The sequence below is a fragment of the Hippopotamus amphibius genome, chromosome 3 (genome assembly GCF_030028045.1).
Source record: "Hippopotamus amphibius kiboko isolate mHipAmp2 chromosome 3, mHipAmp2.hap2, whole genome shotgun sequence".
Taxonomy (NCBI): domain Eukaryota; kingdom Metazoa; phylum Chordata; class Mammalia; order Artiodactyla; family Hippopotamidae; genus Hippopotamus; species Hippopotamus amphibius.
In genome coordinates this window covers 377851-394116 of record NC_080188.1, presented here as the reverse complement: position 1 = coordinate 394116, position 16266 = coordinate 377851, and the positions used below count along the sequence as shown (strand labels likewise).

General features: G+C 35.7%; 1 protein-coding gene across 2 annotated transcripts in view; it reads right to left on the bottom strand.

Annotated features, from left to right (window-relative positions):
* NCAPG (non-SMC condensin I complex subunit G) overlaps nt 1-16250 on the bottom strand; it is a 36424-nt gene extending 20174 nt beyond the window's left edge. The window contains exons 1-12 of one of the 2 annotated variants that reach the window (XM_057726714.1): nt 15982-16250; nt 14856-15059; nt 13813-14041; nt 11916-12061; nt 11551-11635; nt 10398-10590; nt 9773-9922; nt 6986-7126; nt 6272-6395; nt 4988-5077; nt 4111-4290; nt 1203-1313 (exon numbers count right to left, since the gene is read on the bottom strand). In XM_057726714.1, coding sequence (XP_057582697.1) covers nt 1203-1313; nt 4111-4290; nt 4988-5077; nt 6272-6395; nt 6986-7126; nt 9773-9922; nt 10398-10590; nt 11551-11635; nt 11916-12061; nt 13813-14041; nt 14856-15059; nt 15982-16092 — 1764 coding nt within the window. In that variant the 5' untranslated portion in view covers nt 16093-16250. Of the gene's footprint in view, nt 1-1202; nt 1314-4110; nt 4291-4987; nt 5078-6271; nt 6396-6985; nt 7127-9772; nt 9923-10397; nt 10591-11550; nt 11636-11915; nt 12062-13812; nt 14042-14855; nt 15060-15498; nt 15733-15981 lie in introns of those variants that run through there. The other variant, XM_057726715.1, reaches the window with a different exon arrangement.
* Nucleotides 16251-16266: the final 16 nt, after the last annotated feature.

Sequence of the window (16266 nt, the reverse complement as noted above, 5' to 3'; positions counted from 1 at the left end):
AAACAATTTGGGGAGAATCCTAGAAGAGCTTGGATACATTCAAAATTTGCTTTGGATAAGTAGCACTACTAAAAAGAATACTCTAAAGCTGCATGCCTAATGCTGTTACCATTAACCACATATGGCTACTGAACACTTGAAATGTGACTAGTCCCAATTGAGATGTGCTTTAAGACCTGGTATGGGGACTTCTCTGGTGGCACAGTGGTTAAGAATCCACCTGCCAACGCAGGAGATGCAGATTCTGTCCCCGGTCTGGGAAGATCCCACATGCTGTGGAGCAACTAAGCCCATGCACCACAACTACTGAAGCCCAAGTGCCCTAGGGCCCACGTGCTGCAACTACTGAAGCCCATGCACCTAGAGCCTGTGCCCCGCAACAAGGGAAGCCACCACAATGAGAAGCCTGCACACCACAACAAAGAGTAGCCCCTGCTCACCACAACCAGAGAAAGCCCATGCGCAGCAACAAAGACCCAATGCAGCCAAAAATTTAAAAATTAAATAAATACAATTAAAAACTTTTAAAAGACAGTATGAGGAACAGAATATAAAATATCTCAATTTTAGCATTGAGTAAACAATGAAATTATAACATTTGGGGTATACTGGGTTAAATATATTAAAATTAATTTCACATTTCTTTTTAATTTTTAAATGTGGCCACTAGAAGATTTAAAGTTACATATGGTTTGCATTATATTTCTATCAGATGATGTGGTTCTAAAGGCTTATAGTATTTATAACCCTCTGGTCAGTAAAATGGAGATTACCTATGAAGGGTTACTTTAGTAAAGTCCTTAAATATATAATAATAAAAAAATTCCTTTCACAGGGCTTACAATGTAATCTTCTCATAGTCTTTTTACACAGCAAGATTCTGGTACATATTTCTTACGTATCTCAGTATTTCCTCTTACTGTTAAAAACATGAAGATATTCTGCACCTCTTTCCAGCATAAAATAATTTTTTCAAACTTTCTAAAAGAATAATTATAACATATACCAGGTCCTTTACATGCTTTATCTTAATTTAAACCTCACAATATGAAGCAGCCACTATATTATTTTTTCTTCTTTACCATTTATATGTAACAGATGTCTAAAATGGTCTTTTTATCCTTTCAAACCCCAAGGAACACATTACTTATAAAATGAGGGAGGCGTGAGCTAAAATAAAGCCTCAAAGGGCACCGACATACCAAAGATTCAATGATGCCATTCATGGTTGCACCTATACCTGTTGATGTGGACATCTGCTTCAACAGTTCATAGCACAAAATAAGACATTTCTGCAGCGTTTCAGCATCATTCTAAAATGAAACACAAAATGCTCAGCATTAGCAAGATTATGCCCATCCCTTAGATGTTTACTTTCTCAGGGCTTTTCACCTAAGACATGCTGTCTCTATAAACGTTCCCTGCACAACCTTATTCAGTCACACGATTTACTATATATGAGCTAGTTCAACTATTTTCTAAGTTTCAGATTCATACATAAAACTGCCATACGACATTTCCTCTTGCATCTTCCACAGGCTTCCCAAACTCAAAATGGCCAAAAGGGAACTAACTCATAATTACCCACATCCCTCCTCCTGTACTGCCTCTGTAAATATCACTGCCATCTACCCAGCCATCCAAACCAAAAGACCTAGGATACATTCTTGACTCACTCTTCTCCTTGCTACTAATTCCTAAATAGTCCTCAAATCCATCACTTCTTTCCATATCCACCATCATTATCTTGTTCAGACTGCAATCATCTGAATCTTACATTACTGTACCACTCTTCAAACTATATGCCTGCCTGCAATTCATTTCCTGAGTAACAGTGATCTTTGTAAGACATAAATCTCATCTTTAGTGGTTACCATGACCTTTGGGTAAGGGACAATTCTTAAAATATTGTTTATACAAGGCGTTACATGAATTGGCCCTTAATTTTTTCCCCCAGATTTATCTCCTACCTCTCCCCATCAATTCTTTAGTCATGTGGACCTTAAATTTTTAAACACAACAGGCACTCTTTAATTTCTGGGCCTTCATAAACGTCATTCCATCTGCCTATAACATTCCCTTAATTCATCGAGCAGAGACAACACAGAGTGCATTAAAAGCACAATCAAAGCCACTTGCCTGGGGTTTGAATCCTGCCTCCATTTACTATCTGTATAACTTCAGGCAAGTTACTTGCCTTCTATAAAGTAAGGATAATTATACCAATTCCGTTAGGTCATAGTGAGAATCAAATGAATTTACACTTGTGATTACCACAAAAAAAGGATCCTGTAACTATTAGCTTATATTATTTTTATACAAATCTCAGGTTGAAACATTTCTTCTTCTGGGGAAGACAACAGCACCCTCTCCATTATACTGTAATAGATTTATAACCCTTAAATAGAACAAATGAACACATAAATGGTCAAAGCAAGTAAAGTTAAACATAATATTAATCACCTTAGTTAAAATTTTCCTAATTCAGACCTGCAGTTATATCATTTTTCTGTTTATATTTTCATTTTTCACTTTAAATTTGCTCCTCAAATTTAAAAGCCTATAATGATCCACTGACTTTATCAAACAAATGAAATAACCTGCTAGCTATGAAAATAAAATCCAGGCATATCCATTAAGAAGGTGGGGTGTTAGAGCAGGGACTTGTACGGCTACAGAGCTCAAGGACGTAACATAACCAACAAAACTCTCCTATATGGTAAACTCTTCCCTATCCAGCATTCTCTTTATGAGAATAATCAGCACTTCCCAAAGCAAAACTACAGTGAAAAATGATGTTTACTACAAAAGGCAAGATCCTAAAAGACCTCCTGAATCACAGTTAATAGCAAATATTATAGTAATTGATACCAATCCTACCTTACATTAAAATAAGATCAGTGTATCAAATACAACTAAATAATTAAAAAAGACTGTGAGGGAATTCCTAGGTGGCACAGTGGTTAAGAATCCGCCTGCCAATGCAGGGGACATGGGTTCAATCCCTGCCCCAGGAAGATCCCACATGCCGAGGAGCAGCTAAGCTCGTGTGCCACAACTACCGAGCCTGCACCCTAGAGCCTGTGAGCCACAACTACTGAGCCCATGTGCCACAACTACTGAAGCCCATGTGCCTAGAGCCCGTGCTCCGCAACAAGAGAAGCCACCGCAATGAGGAGCCCACGCGCCACAATGAAAAGTAGCCCCAGCTCCAGCAACTAGAGAAAGCCCGTGTGCAGCAACGAAGACCCAACACAGCCAATAAATAAATAAATAAATAAATAAATAAATAAAAATTTATTTAAAAAAAGACTGAAACAAAGCTTTAAATGTTGCTAGATACAGAAGTTTAGTTTTTGGTGTTTTTTAAAAATTTTTATTGAAGTATAGCTGATTTACAACGTTGTGTTAATTTCAGGTATACTGAAAAGTGAATCAGTTATACATATATCCACTCCTTTTTTTTTTTTTTTTTTTTTAAAAGATTCTTTTCCCATATAGGCCATTACAGAGTATTGAGTAGAGTTTCCTGTGCTACAGGACAGGTTCTTATTAGTTACCTATTTCATATAGTATTTAATTTAAAATAACAAAATTACTTAGCTTTTTTCTAAAAACCAAACTAATTAAACTTTGAAAAATACGTGTATAATGATATTGCTACTACAGAAATTTCTTTTCCTAGCAGTGGAAAGGTCATGAGTCTTCCACAAATAAGGGAAAGAGGCATTTTCCTTTTCTAAACCATTCAAAACAAACAAAACAAAACAAAAACAAAAAACAAAGAGAAGGAAACCCCTAGAAGGCAGGTTTCCTTGGCAAGGAAGAAAGACTTCAGATTCTAGGGATTAGCATGACAAGGAAGCAAATCAAATAAAGTCCTAGCTACAATAATTAAAGTTCATTAAAGCCTTTGAAAGTCCAAAATAGAAAGGAACAGGCAGAAAAATATTATTTTCATATTAGTTTATGGTACTGTTAAAAATCCCTCCAAAGTGAATATATTCTGGCAGCTGAAGAAATATAAGATTTCTTTCTTATATAAGAAAACAAGGTTTAGTTGAAATGATTAATAGCACCTGAAACTTAATATGAAAAAGTTATCTATACCTTCTCTATGTGGACTTCTTTAATTTCAAGTTGTTCTGTCTCTTTCAATAGGTTTATTTTGGCATCTTCTAATGCTTTTATTTCTTCTTTTAATTCTGATGCTCGATTAAAATCCTGTAAGTTAATGCAATTTTCCAAAGCTTCTTTTGCCTCAATAAGTTTAACTTTTATTTCAGCCATCTAAGAAAAGATATAAATTATGTAAACACCAAACAAAAACTATTAATATGAAATCTGTAGCAAACTAAAGAGTATTATTTAACATCTCAATTATCTAGAAGATAAGCAGTCAGGCACATAAAGAAAAAGTTGTAGTCTTCCTGAAACAGACTGGCAAGTCTTTCAGACTGACATGATCTGATTAACATTCTAGATACTCTTATAGTTTAATAGTTAACCAATATTTTCACTTAGTGCAAGCAATTTTGAAAATGTACAATAAGAAATAAAAGACTTGGGCTTCCCTGGTGGCGCAGTGGTTAAGAATCCGCCTGCCAATGCAGGGGACACAGGTTTGAGCCCTGGGCCAGGAAGATCTCACATGCTGCAGAGCAACTAAGCCCATGTGCTGAAACTACTAAGCCTGTGCTCTAGAGCCTGTGAGCCACAACTGCTGAGCCCATGCACCACAACTACTGAAGCCCTCGAGCCTAGAGCCTGTGCTCTGCAACAAGAGAAGCCATCGCAATGAGAAACCCACGCATCGCAACGAAGAGTAGCCCCCACTCACCACAACTAGAAAAAGCCCGTACACAGCAACAGAGACCCAACACAGCCAAAATAAAATAATAGTAAAATAAATCTTTAAAAAAAAGAAAGAAAAGACTTGCACAACTACACTATACTCAAGCATTTCTTTAATTTAGAAGAGAGTTACCTTGAGTTCTTTCTTTCTTGCATCAGCTGGATCATTATTAACACCAACAGTAACAATGGGTGCCCGAACCTCTGAGATAATTTCTGTAACCTGATAAGTTATAATTCAGAATACATACTTTAATATGTTATATCAGAAAATGACATCAAACTGTTATACAAAACCCCAAACAGTATGCACAATCTCTTGAAAGATAGAGCAAAATATACAAGCAAAAATGGCACACATTCTATTTGTTAGACAATTTTAGAAAAAAAAGACCAAACAATACATCTGACTAAAAACTCTAAGATTATAGGAAGGTAAATAGGCACATAGACAGTGAGGATAAATTCTTTTTCATATAGTGCTTTAAAACAGAAAAAATGAAAATAGCATCTAATCTTAGGCACCATACAACTAAAATTTTCTGCCTAACATCCTCAGCTCCCTCCCTTGTTCAGCCCCGATGGGACTGGAATACAAAAAAATTCGAATATTCTTTTATTCTTCCTTTGGGTATACAAGGCATAAATAATGACGCAAACTAAACACTTTCCTTCCAGAGCCACTGGGCATTGGAGTTGGCCAACTCAGGAAAATGTTGCATCCCAAATGAAGGTTCCTTAAGCAGGTGCTGGATAACCACTAACTGGGAATGTTGTAAAAGGAATTTATGTATATCTGTATAAGGAAGGGTTAGAAGAGACAACCTGTGAATTAACTTGCAACTCCAAGACTACATAATTTTATGAAAATCAACAATACAGGCTTGTCTTTTTAGCTACTCCAGGGAAATTAACAATTGAATATCATAAAATAGTTAATATTTATTTCTGAATTTACCAAGCACCTTATAAACATTACTTCATTGAACAATGAAAGATAAATTTTGCTCTTATTCCTATTTTGCAGACAGGTAAAAATTCTAAATTAAATAACTTGAGCAAAGTCACGAATCCAGAAAGCGTTCGAGGGGATTTGAACCCAGGTATATATAAATTTAATCCGCCCTCAAACCACCTAGCAACCAATGCCTATTATGTCACCTCTTCCCTAACCTGCTCCATTTCAAACTGACTCAACACAATGATAGGTATGGTAAGAGAAGAAAGGAGATATTTTTTAAAACTTGTGTATGAGAGATATTTGGTTTAAAGACGTTTAAAGACTTGATATTAAGAGATAAAACTAAAAGTAATTAAAGACAAATAAAGCCAAAAGTTCTGAAAAGAAAATGAGACAACCCTCAATGTTATTGACCAAAATCTTTTACCTCTATCAACAATGAAAAAAATTACTTACAATTTCTGTTCTCTTACTATCATCTATAATGATGTGGAGCAGTCTCTCAACAAGAAAAGAAATTAGGGATATTGGGGTGGTGGGTAGAGTAAGAATCTCCTGTAAAATAGCCAGCAGTCGTTTCCTGAATTCAAATAGAACTATTTTAATTTCAATATGACAGTAGGAACACATTATATCTCTAACATTTCACCTATTCTGCAGACTTAATTACAGATTTAATTTGTCTTAAGTCTTTTTTTATATTTATCGCTATTGGTACAAAAATATATGTACAGAATTTAGACCAAAATTCACAGTTTGAAAAAAAAATTTATAAATGACCCTATAATCTTTCATAAATCAACATGATGAAATGACAAAATACTAGAGTGTATCAAATCTTTTAGACTGTATTTATTATAGAGAGGACTAGTAATACTAATAAAATTTTTATGCAAAAATCTGCAATTTTATTAATTCTGAAGAAACTAAATTAGAAACTCATATTTCCATATATATGTGTATATATATTCATATTGAGAGAGAGAGAGAAACAGACAGTATATTTCCTCTTATATACTCCATATATATTATATAAAAGAAGAAAGAGAAACTTCATATAACACTTCAAGGAGCTAGGTTAAATACATATAATCATATTGTAACAAGACTGTATTTCAACACATAAAATTAGAAGAGCAAATTAGAACAAGGGTTAACATTTAAGTGTACCTTCCTCCTTCCTCATTGGTATCCAAAGACTTGATAATTAGAATCAATTGTTGACCTATGAACTCTTTTGTCATCAAATTGCCAATATAGGAAAAATCACCTCTCTGTTCTTCATTAACAACTGGAATGCTCTGAATGTAACTAAAACAAGCACAATTAATAAAATGTAGAATCTGTTAAGAAACATTAAACAGTTCCCCAGTAAACCAGAAAAAGGTCATTTTCTGCTTATCTCAGTCCAAATATATGGATATTTATACTATGTTATATTAATCTGATCTACAGAGTAAACTCTGTTATTGTCATGAACTTTCGTTAACTTACTGGCTTGATTCAAAAGAATTTGGAAAATATATTTTCATTAAAGATTCAAATTTCCTATGGGAAATTTTCAAAAGGTACATATTTGTATCTCTCAAAATAACTATTTCAGTGTCACTAATATTCTCAATTATAAAGTTCTAAATCCCTTCTCCAAAAATCCAATTATTGAGAAAGAGCTAGTCTTCCCTCATCTTCCTTAATTAACCATTATTTTGATTAAAAAAAACAGTAATAGAAACAGTAATTATATTAAGTAATCCATGAATACAATGACCTTTTAACAAAATCAGAAAACTACAGATAGCTTCATTAATTTGTATAACCCTCGCTTAGGGGCCCTACGAATCCCTATATTGTTCTGGTTTTAGTGTAGGTGCTACTAAGCAAGCACCATCAACTACCCTTTTATTTTTACTACCACTGCCTTTTACAACCCTCACCTAGATAACATTCAAAAACCTACCAGAAGGTCTCCTTTTTTGTGTGGAACAAAAAAGGCTACTTAAAAGCAAAATTGAGAGTTTAAGTAGAATTAAGAGTTTAAATTTATACAATTAGGTGCCTTTAGGTTGGAAATAATACATGAAATGATAATCCTGATGAAAAATGTCATTTTAAATTTTCAACAAAAATCAAGTTATAAACACTGCAGAATAATAATAAATAAATGAACTGACTCATAAAATGACAGCCAAGAGTGAAAAAAGCTCATAAATCTCTGGCAATGATATTAGGACCTTCAAGGGCATCAGCCACCCTTTGGATTCTAGCAGGAAACTAAATAAAAGTTACAAAATTGATAATTATCAAAAATCAATAAATCAGTAGAGTTACTGATTTCTGACAAGCTAAAAAAACCTTCACTCATCTTTGAATTCCTACGTCTCCACTGCAGCTTTAGCACAATGCATAGCATCAAGATTTGGGGTATTTTTTAAAATAAATTCAGGACTTCCTAGGTGGCGCAGTGGTTAAGAATCCTCCTGCCAATGCAGGGGACACGGGTTCGAGCCCTGCTCAGGGAAGATTCCATATGCCACAGAGCAACTAAGCCCGTGCGCCACAACTATTGAGCACATGTGCCTCAACTATTGAAGCCCACGCGCCTACAGCCCATGCTCTGCAACAAGAGAAGCCATGGCAATGAGGAGCCCTCGCACCACAATGAAGAGTAGCCCCCGCTCTCAGTTACTAGAGAAAGCCCGTGTGCAGCAATGAAGACCCAACGTAGCCAATAAATAAATAAATTCAAAGAGCAGTTGTTTCATTAATAATTACAAATCCTGAACTACATAAACAACTTAAAATGGGCCCAACCAGTTTTAATTACCATGCAATCATCTCTTTTCAACCATTTTTAAATGTAGTCATTACAATGAAGAGACCACTCAAGAAAGCCTTTTTTTAAAACTCTCTAAGAATTTAAGGTAGCCTTCTAAAAATTGTACTGGTGTCCCTTTTTCCTACTCAAATTTGATAAGCCTCATTTTAACATTCTTGATTTCTCTCTTTATGTAAATACCTCAATTAACAGGAAATTGTTTCATAGCATTCCGAGTCACTAACTCTTCCTGCTACAAAATGCCTGAGAATATATTTGAGATTATCAAGAAACAATTTTTCCACTTAATTTTGCTTCTTTTCTTGAGAAAACTAATCCTATCTAGTGACACTGCTCCAAAAAGAAAATCACCCTATTTCTTAAGTATTCTTTCCATAATTAAATATGATTTTTAAAGTTTTCCTATATATAAGTGAAAAAAACAAGTTGATTCAAGTAACTCTCTTAACTCACAGATTAAGTGACAAAGGAAATATAAGAATCCCTGACCTCTCAAAGTCCGAGGAGCCAAGCTCTTTACACGTCAATTTTCAGTAACTAAGAATTAATCAATCTGTGAAGCAATCTTTGAGGAGATGCACCTCCTGTGTTATTTAAACATAATATTTAACATTTCCTCATATTTTCTTACATTTTCTCAATCTTCTATGAACACATTACTTTTATATAAACATACATCATTAAGCATTGCATCAAAATTCATTCCTTTTGGAAACATTTCAACATGGCCCAAACAGCATTATAATGATTACTCCAATTAACTATTAAAGTGTGAAATAATTACCATTAAAACTTTAAGTAGATTCCCATGTTTTTCATGTTACTATGAGCTCAAGCTATTAAGTCTCCATATTGGCTCACATTTAAGATATTTATCACATGTAAGATTTTTATGGATTCAATGTTTTGCATACAAAATTCAACATTCTTAGCTTTGCTCCCTACCTTATATGTGAGGCCACTATAAGCAAAAGCAGAACACTATATTTCATACAAAGAGAACTGTATACCTATCTATCCTTTCCAGTCCAAAAAAATGGTTTTTAACTTATTCTCAATCAACCAATACAATAACACAAGTACAACACAAGTACAGCCCAAACCTAAGGAAAAATTTTTACCTCAGTAAATACTCTGCATATACTACAGGCTCTGGCAAAATCTGCTCTAAAAATTCTTCACCTTCATCTCCTTTTGATTTCAAATATTCACAAAGGACACGCCAATACAAAGCAATTTCAGGAGTTAATGTATCTGCTGGAATCAATTTCCTTCATTTAAAAGAGAGACAATAAAATACATCTTAATATCCAGTAAAAATTTGAACTGAATAGAAAAATGGGAATAAGCAGAGTTGATTTACAACCACCATCATTTTAACTGCGAAGTTACTGACTTATCCATACAAAACAGAATGAAAATATTTAGACCAGATGAAAAAAAAAAAAAGACTCAAATGAGCAAAGACAATAGGGATGCGTGCTGCTGGACTTTCCATGGTAGGCTAATGCAAAAATCAAAGTAGCAAAACAAAACAAACAACACAGCTGAAGTAGTCTATGATAAAGTAGTGAGTTCTTACACAATGAGGGAAAAAAGGGAAAAAAAGACATCCACCAGAGTAAAGAAAAGAAAAGAGGTGTAGATAAAAGGTACTGATACAATCTTAAGCAATGGGAAAGCAGACTAACTTTAATTGCAGAGGTGCATCACTATCATATTTCAAATAATGAATACTTTATATACCTGCCATCATTATTTTTACAGATTTCTGCCAGTTCATTAAGAGGAGTCACTGAAAATAAGGCATTGAGAACAAAGACTGCCACTTCAGAAGAATTTTCCACATCCAACCGATGAAGCAACTCTAAAATATTTCCTTCACTGAAACGTAACCAGCCTTGGAGAAGATGCTTCTGCACTGCTTGTTTCACAGCATCTGTTAAGTCATTTGAAACACAGGTGAACAGTCTCCCTCTAGCTTCCATTTCCTATATTTTGTCTGTTTTAATTAACTTTTATCAGATCAATGTTAACTAAGTTGACATTTACTATATAAAAATGGAACCAGACAGAGGCAAAACAGAGCATTAAAAAAAAAATTAAAAGTACAAAGATATTACAAAAGTCACTATAAGGCTCACTTCCATGTGAAAATGGAAAAGGTCAGAACCAAATACACAACCACTACCACAGCCTACAAGAATATTTTTGCATTCCTTCTCCCCCAAGTTCACTGGGCTTCAGATGTTAGTCTAGATTATATATGATCCCTATTATTTCACTTGTTGCCTGACTTTACTCATTTATTACATGATTGATAACTGCAGTTTTTGAAGTCATTCTAGTCATTAGTCCTTCAAATTCAGGTTTTCTTACTATAGCAAAATTAAGCCATCTTAGCCTTCTCATGGGGTTTGGAAATTTAAAATATATCATTCTTCATACCATTGCTGTAACTCGATTCTCCACTTTTAACAGAAAAGGGGGGAAAAAAGCAAGGAAAATTATACTGGTCTGACCATTTCTAATCGTTTCGGATGCACAGAACACATTCGCAGCAGGATATACACAAAAGGGATAAGATAGCACTTTTTTAAAGGAAGAGAGAGAGCTGAAAAAGAGATCCTGCCCTACTTCTGACATTTTTTTATAGCCTGAAGCTCTAGTTTCTCCATATACAAAACACAGAGAAATTAAAACAAACTGTTCTACTTCTATGTACCAATACCTTTAACCCTAGAAAGTGTACTCTATACATTCATTACATGTAGATAAACTTTGACAGCCTACGGGAATGATAGGCTTACCTGACCTAATTTAAGACACTCTTTCCTAAACCTTTTAAATCTAACCTCAAAATCTACTAATGTTTTATCTATAAAGACGTCTAACTTACCTGATCTGTCATTAAGACCTTGTTGAAGGAGCATTACTCTCTGAGCAATGGACATAGTTCTCATGTGAACCTTTTCAGCTAAAACCTTAAAGAGATAATAAAAAATGGCCATTAAACTCAATATAATTTATGTATTTTTTAACTAGTAATATCTCCTTCACCTAAGAAAATTATCCAGAATCTCCAAAAAAATTAATATCTGGTAACACATTAATGCAATAAGATTCTACCTAAATTATTTATACTCTCCGTCCATAAAAATCTCAATTGAATTATTATGTGTCAAATATTTCTCAAAAGTATTTTAAGAATACGGCTTCTTGTCTTTTAAGAATATGTCTATACAAGATACTGGACTTATTTACCTGATAAGCCAGCTTTCTGACAGCCTCTTTCACATCCTTGGTGCGCCCTACAATTTTTGGCAAAGTCTTTGCTGATGGCACAATACACGATAACACTGCCCGCCTAACTTCCGCATTTGAATCATTTTCAATCAAAGTAGCATATGCTAAAAATAGAGCAATACATTTTAGTACACTAAGAAAATATTCTTTAGTTAGCCATAGTCATAGGATAGCCCACATTTTGATATTTAATCTTTAAAATGATAAAAATACCATTTTGTAGTCCTACACATTTAATTTTAGCTGAAGATTCTTTTCTGTCAACGTTCCTTAAAAAGGACAGAATAAAAAACTAGCCAATGGACTGGGCAGGAAGGCTAAAAGTGAAAACAAATAACCCTAAAGATAATGGAAAATCCATCATTGAGATGATGTCTTTGCTACTCTTCAAGATTTAGAAAAAAGTCTAGGATGGAAGGCAGTTTATTTTAAATTGATGTGATTTTATAAAGAGCTATTTTGATTTTTAATGAATCCTAAAAAGAAATAACTTCTGGTTTGCTAACTGAACAAAATTCATTTCCTGTATTTAAATATTTATTCACTTGTATTTCTCAGATTTTTCCCAGCTTTATAATAAAGTATATGTTGATATATACTTGATTAAAACATATATTAAACATATGTTTTACATATCATGTCCCTCATTTAACACCAAAAAATACCAGCTACCACCAGTTATCAAAATTATAAAGCTAGTAACAGCGAAAAAGAGAAAAACAAACCAGATAACAAACCTAAGTATATATGGAAAAGTGGAATATGACTATCTTTATGAGTCCAGAGGTAGAGAAAGATTTCTTGAATGAAAGAAAGCGCAAATCATAAAGGAAGAGATTGATAATTCTCACATTAGGAATTTCTGTTCAACAAAAGACACAGTGAAGAGAGTGAAACAATCCAGCTAAAACAGGAAGATATGCAATTCATATAACCCAAGGATTATATAAAGAATATATATAATATATTCTTTCAGAATATATAAAGAACTCCAATTAATAAGACAAACCAACAGGAAAATGAGTGGAACACATTAATAGACATTACACGAAGAAATAAAATTGGCTGTTAAATATATGGAAAAGGTGCATAACAATGACATATGATAAGCACAACCTGATTAACAGAAATTTAAAAATCTGACAACACCAAACGCTGGCTCAATGAACACTTTTACCCAGTTATTGGAAATATAAATTGAAAAACTGTTTTTGTAGAACACTTGTACTTTAGCTAATAAAGCTGAATGCACATATCCCAACAAGTCCACCCTTAGGTACATATCCTAGAAAACCTGTGCACCAGAAGCCATGTACTGTATAAAAAAGTTCATAGCAACAACACTTTATTTTAAGAGGAAAACAACTAGAAACAGCTAGAAGATCAGTCAATATTAGAAAAAAATTGTCTTACATTCATACAGCAGAATGTTATATCAGTAATATATCAACATGGATGAATGTTACAATTAGAAATAATGTCGAGAGCACAGAAAAATATAGTATGATCCACAAAACAAAAAATGAAAGGCAAAACTTAATTATTTAGAAGTATACACATGTAGTAAACTGTTTAAACAAACGGTAACCCAAAATTCAAGATATTCATTAACTCAGAGGGAGAGTGATATAACTAGAGAGGGACATAAGACAGACTTCAAAGGTATTGATGATGCTCTATTTTTTTTTTAAACCGGATGGTGGCTTCTTGGGTTTTTTTTTTAATTATATATTTTATATGTGCTTGTGTATACATAAACTATACTTTTCCCTAATATTTCATAATAAGAAAATTCATCTGCTGAGAATTAACACAGTCAATGAAACTGAAAAAGGATTTAGGGAGCTATACATACCATTAACCACCGGACATTCATCATCTTTGGGATCCTGAAGGCGTGAAAGAGCAAGAACTGCCTGTATCCTTACATTTGGAATTTTATCTTTCAATCTAATAAGCATGGCTTCATTAATTTTATCAAACAAATCGTCATCAATCTGGGCATTTTCTGGCATACCCCTCAAGAGCTTGTTTATGAGCTGGCACACTCTAAATCTAACTGCATTGCTGTTTGCTTCATGAGACTAAAATAGAAACAAAATTTATTCCAAGTCACATACCATTACTAAATAATGACATACCATTTGAATTCTATATGTTTAAAATTCAAGAATTTATGGACTTCCCAGGTGGCGCGCAGTGGTTAAGAATCCGCCTGCCAATGCAGGGGACACGGGTTTGATCCCTAAGCCAGGAAGATTACACATGCCACGGAGCAACTAAGCCCACACGCCCAGAGCCCATGCTCGGCAACAAGAGAAACCACCGCACTGAGAAGCCGGCCACTGCAGCACCCGCTCTCTGCAACTAGAGAAAGCCCACATGTAGCAACGAACACCCAAAGCAGCCAATAAATAAAAATAAATAAATTTATTTAAAAAATGTATAACAATAACTCATTACTGGCCGAAAAACTATAATGCTACCTTGATCCATATGCATACTAAATACACACTATATAAATACTAAACACACATACTAAACACACACTATATAAGTCTCAAGATATACATAGTCTAAAGTTTTTGCTAAATTATAAGAGCATATTCCTCTTTGTAGGAACTCTTACTTAACTTCTAAAACAGAGAACCCTTTTCAAACAAATGTATGGGAGAATTGGTTTAGAATGATCACAGAATTTAACGCTAGAGTTATTTTTAAAAGTTCAGTTTTTAATCTTAATAACAGTTCTAATATTTCCTATAAAAGGCAGACTCGTTCTGACATTTTCTCAATAACCAGATATTCATTCTCTAAGATATACAAACTCCCATGGCCCTTTTAAAATAGTAAAACTTTCTACAATATTCCCCCGAAATTCTACTTTTCATATAATACCTTTAATAGAAAAGTTAACAAATAATTTAAAATGCCACCATCTTCCTCTTCGTCGTCGTCTTCCGTATCTGATTGGTGAAATGAAGTAACAAACTTCGCTGCAAAATCTATTACCCTCTCCACAGCTGGTTCTCGTTTATAGACCACCATAGCATATTTAAGGTAGTGAATAAACTCCTCATGAAAACCTGTTTTGTCATCCAGCTGAAAGAAAAAAGAAACCCTTCACAAACTGCACCGATAAAATCCTTTTTTCTCAACATGACTCTAACACGCTGAAAACAGCAGCCCTAACTCAAACTAAAATCATTTAGTAAACTCTCAATTATCCAAACCATCAAAGGGGAAATATATGTGCACAAATTTCTCTTCAGAGAAATTTATTTCTCCCAGGAAGAAAATAAACATAAATTTGGACAGTGAAAGGTTTTCCTCTGATTTTTTTTTTTTCCCCAACACCCTTGAATTCGCAGTGTGATGCTTTGGTACCAGTTTAGTAAAAATCTGCTTCTTCATGAACAAGCCAAAATCAACAACGGGTTTTGCATTTCATCGTACTCCCTTTCCTATTACACAGCAACTGCCTTTTGGTGTAACTTGCACATCCTATCGCATACCCTCAAGCCCCGCTGTACTGACTCACAATTCTTCTCGGACCCCAAGATAACTCATCTTCCCGAAATTCTTTGTTCTCTTCTTCTCAAGGCCTCACTCAGAAACGAAGCGAGCAGCATGTACACGACTAGGAAGAGCCAGGTCCCAACAATCACTACGCCGACTGGGGACCTGACGCAGTTTAACCGCGGGGCGAGATGTAAGTGACTCGACGCGGCGGTGACCTGAGGCACAACAGCCGCCGAAGCGCCGCGCCCAGGACCCCAGATGCCGGCAGGCGGCCCGGGGACTCGCAAGCGTTCGTCCAAGCGCGCCGCCAGAGAGGCAACGGTCCGCGCCGGAGGCCGCCGGGAAAGGCGCGGGGCGGTTCCGCTCCGAACCCGGTCCCGAAGGTGAAGGAGGCTGGAGTCGCGGTGCCCGGCGTCGGGAGGCCGCGGGGAGCCCCCGGGAGAGCGCGGCGCGGGCCGCGAGCGGACGGGCGGGCCCCGGGGCCGCGGGCGGCCGAGCTTACCCGGCCGTAGGTGCGGCTCAGTGCCACCACCAGCTTCGCCGGGTTCTGGTGCGGCTGCTGCGCCAGCTGGAAGGCCTCCTTGATCGGCAGCGGCCTCTTCTCCGTCCGCATGGCGTCGGGACCCGATCGAGACGAAGACTGTCGGCGCCTGGCTGCAGCTCGCCGGACTGACCGCGGTCGGAGTCTCCTCAGGCAGCCTCAGACTCCCGCCAGCCGCCCGCCGACAGCCGAGCGCGCGGTTACCGCCAGAGCGTTCAAATCGCTGCGGCGGGAGAAGGAAATACC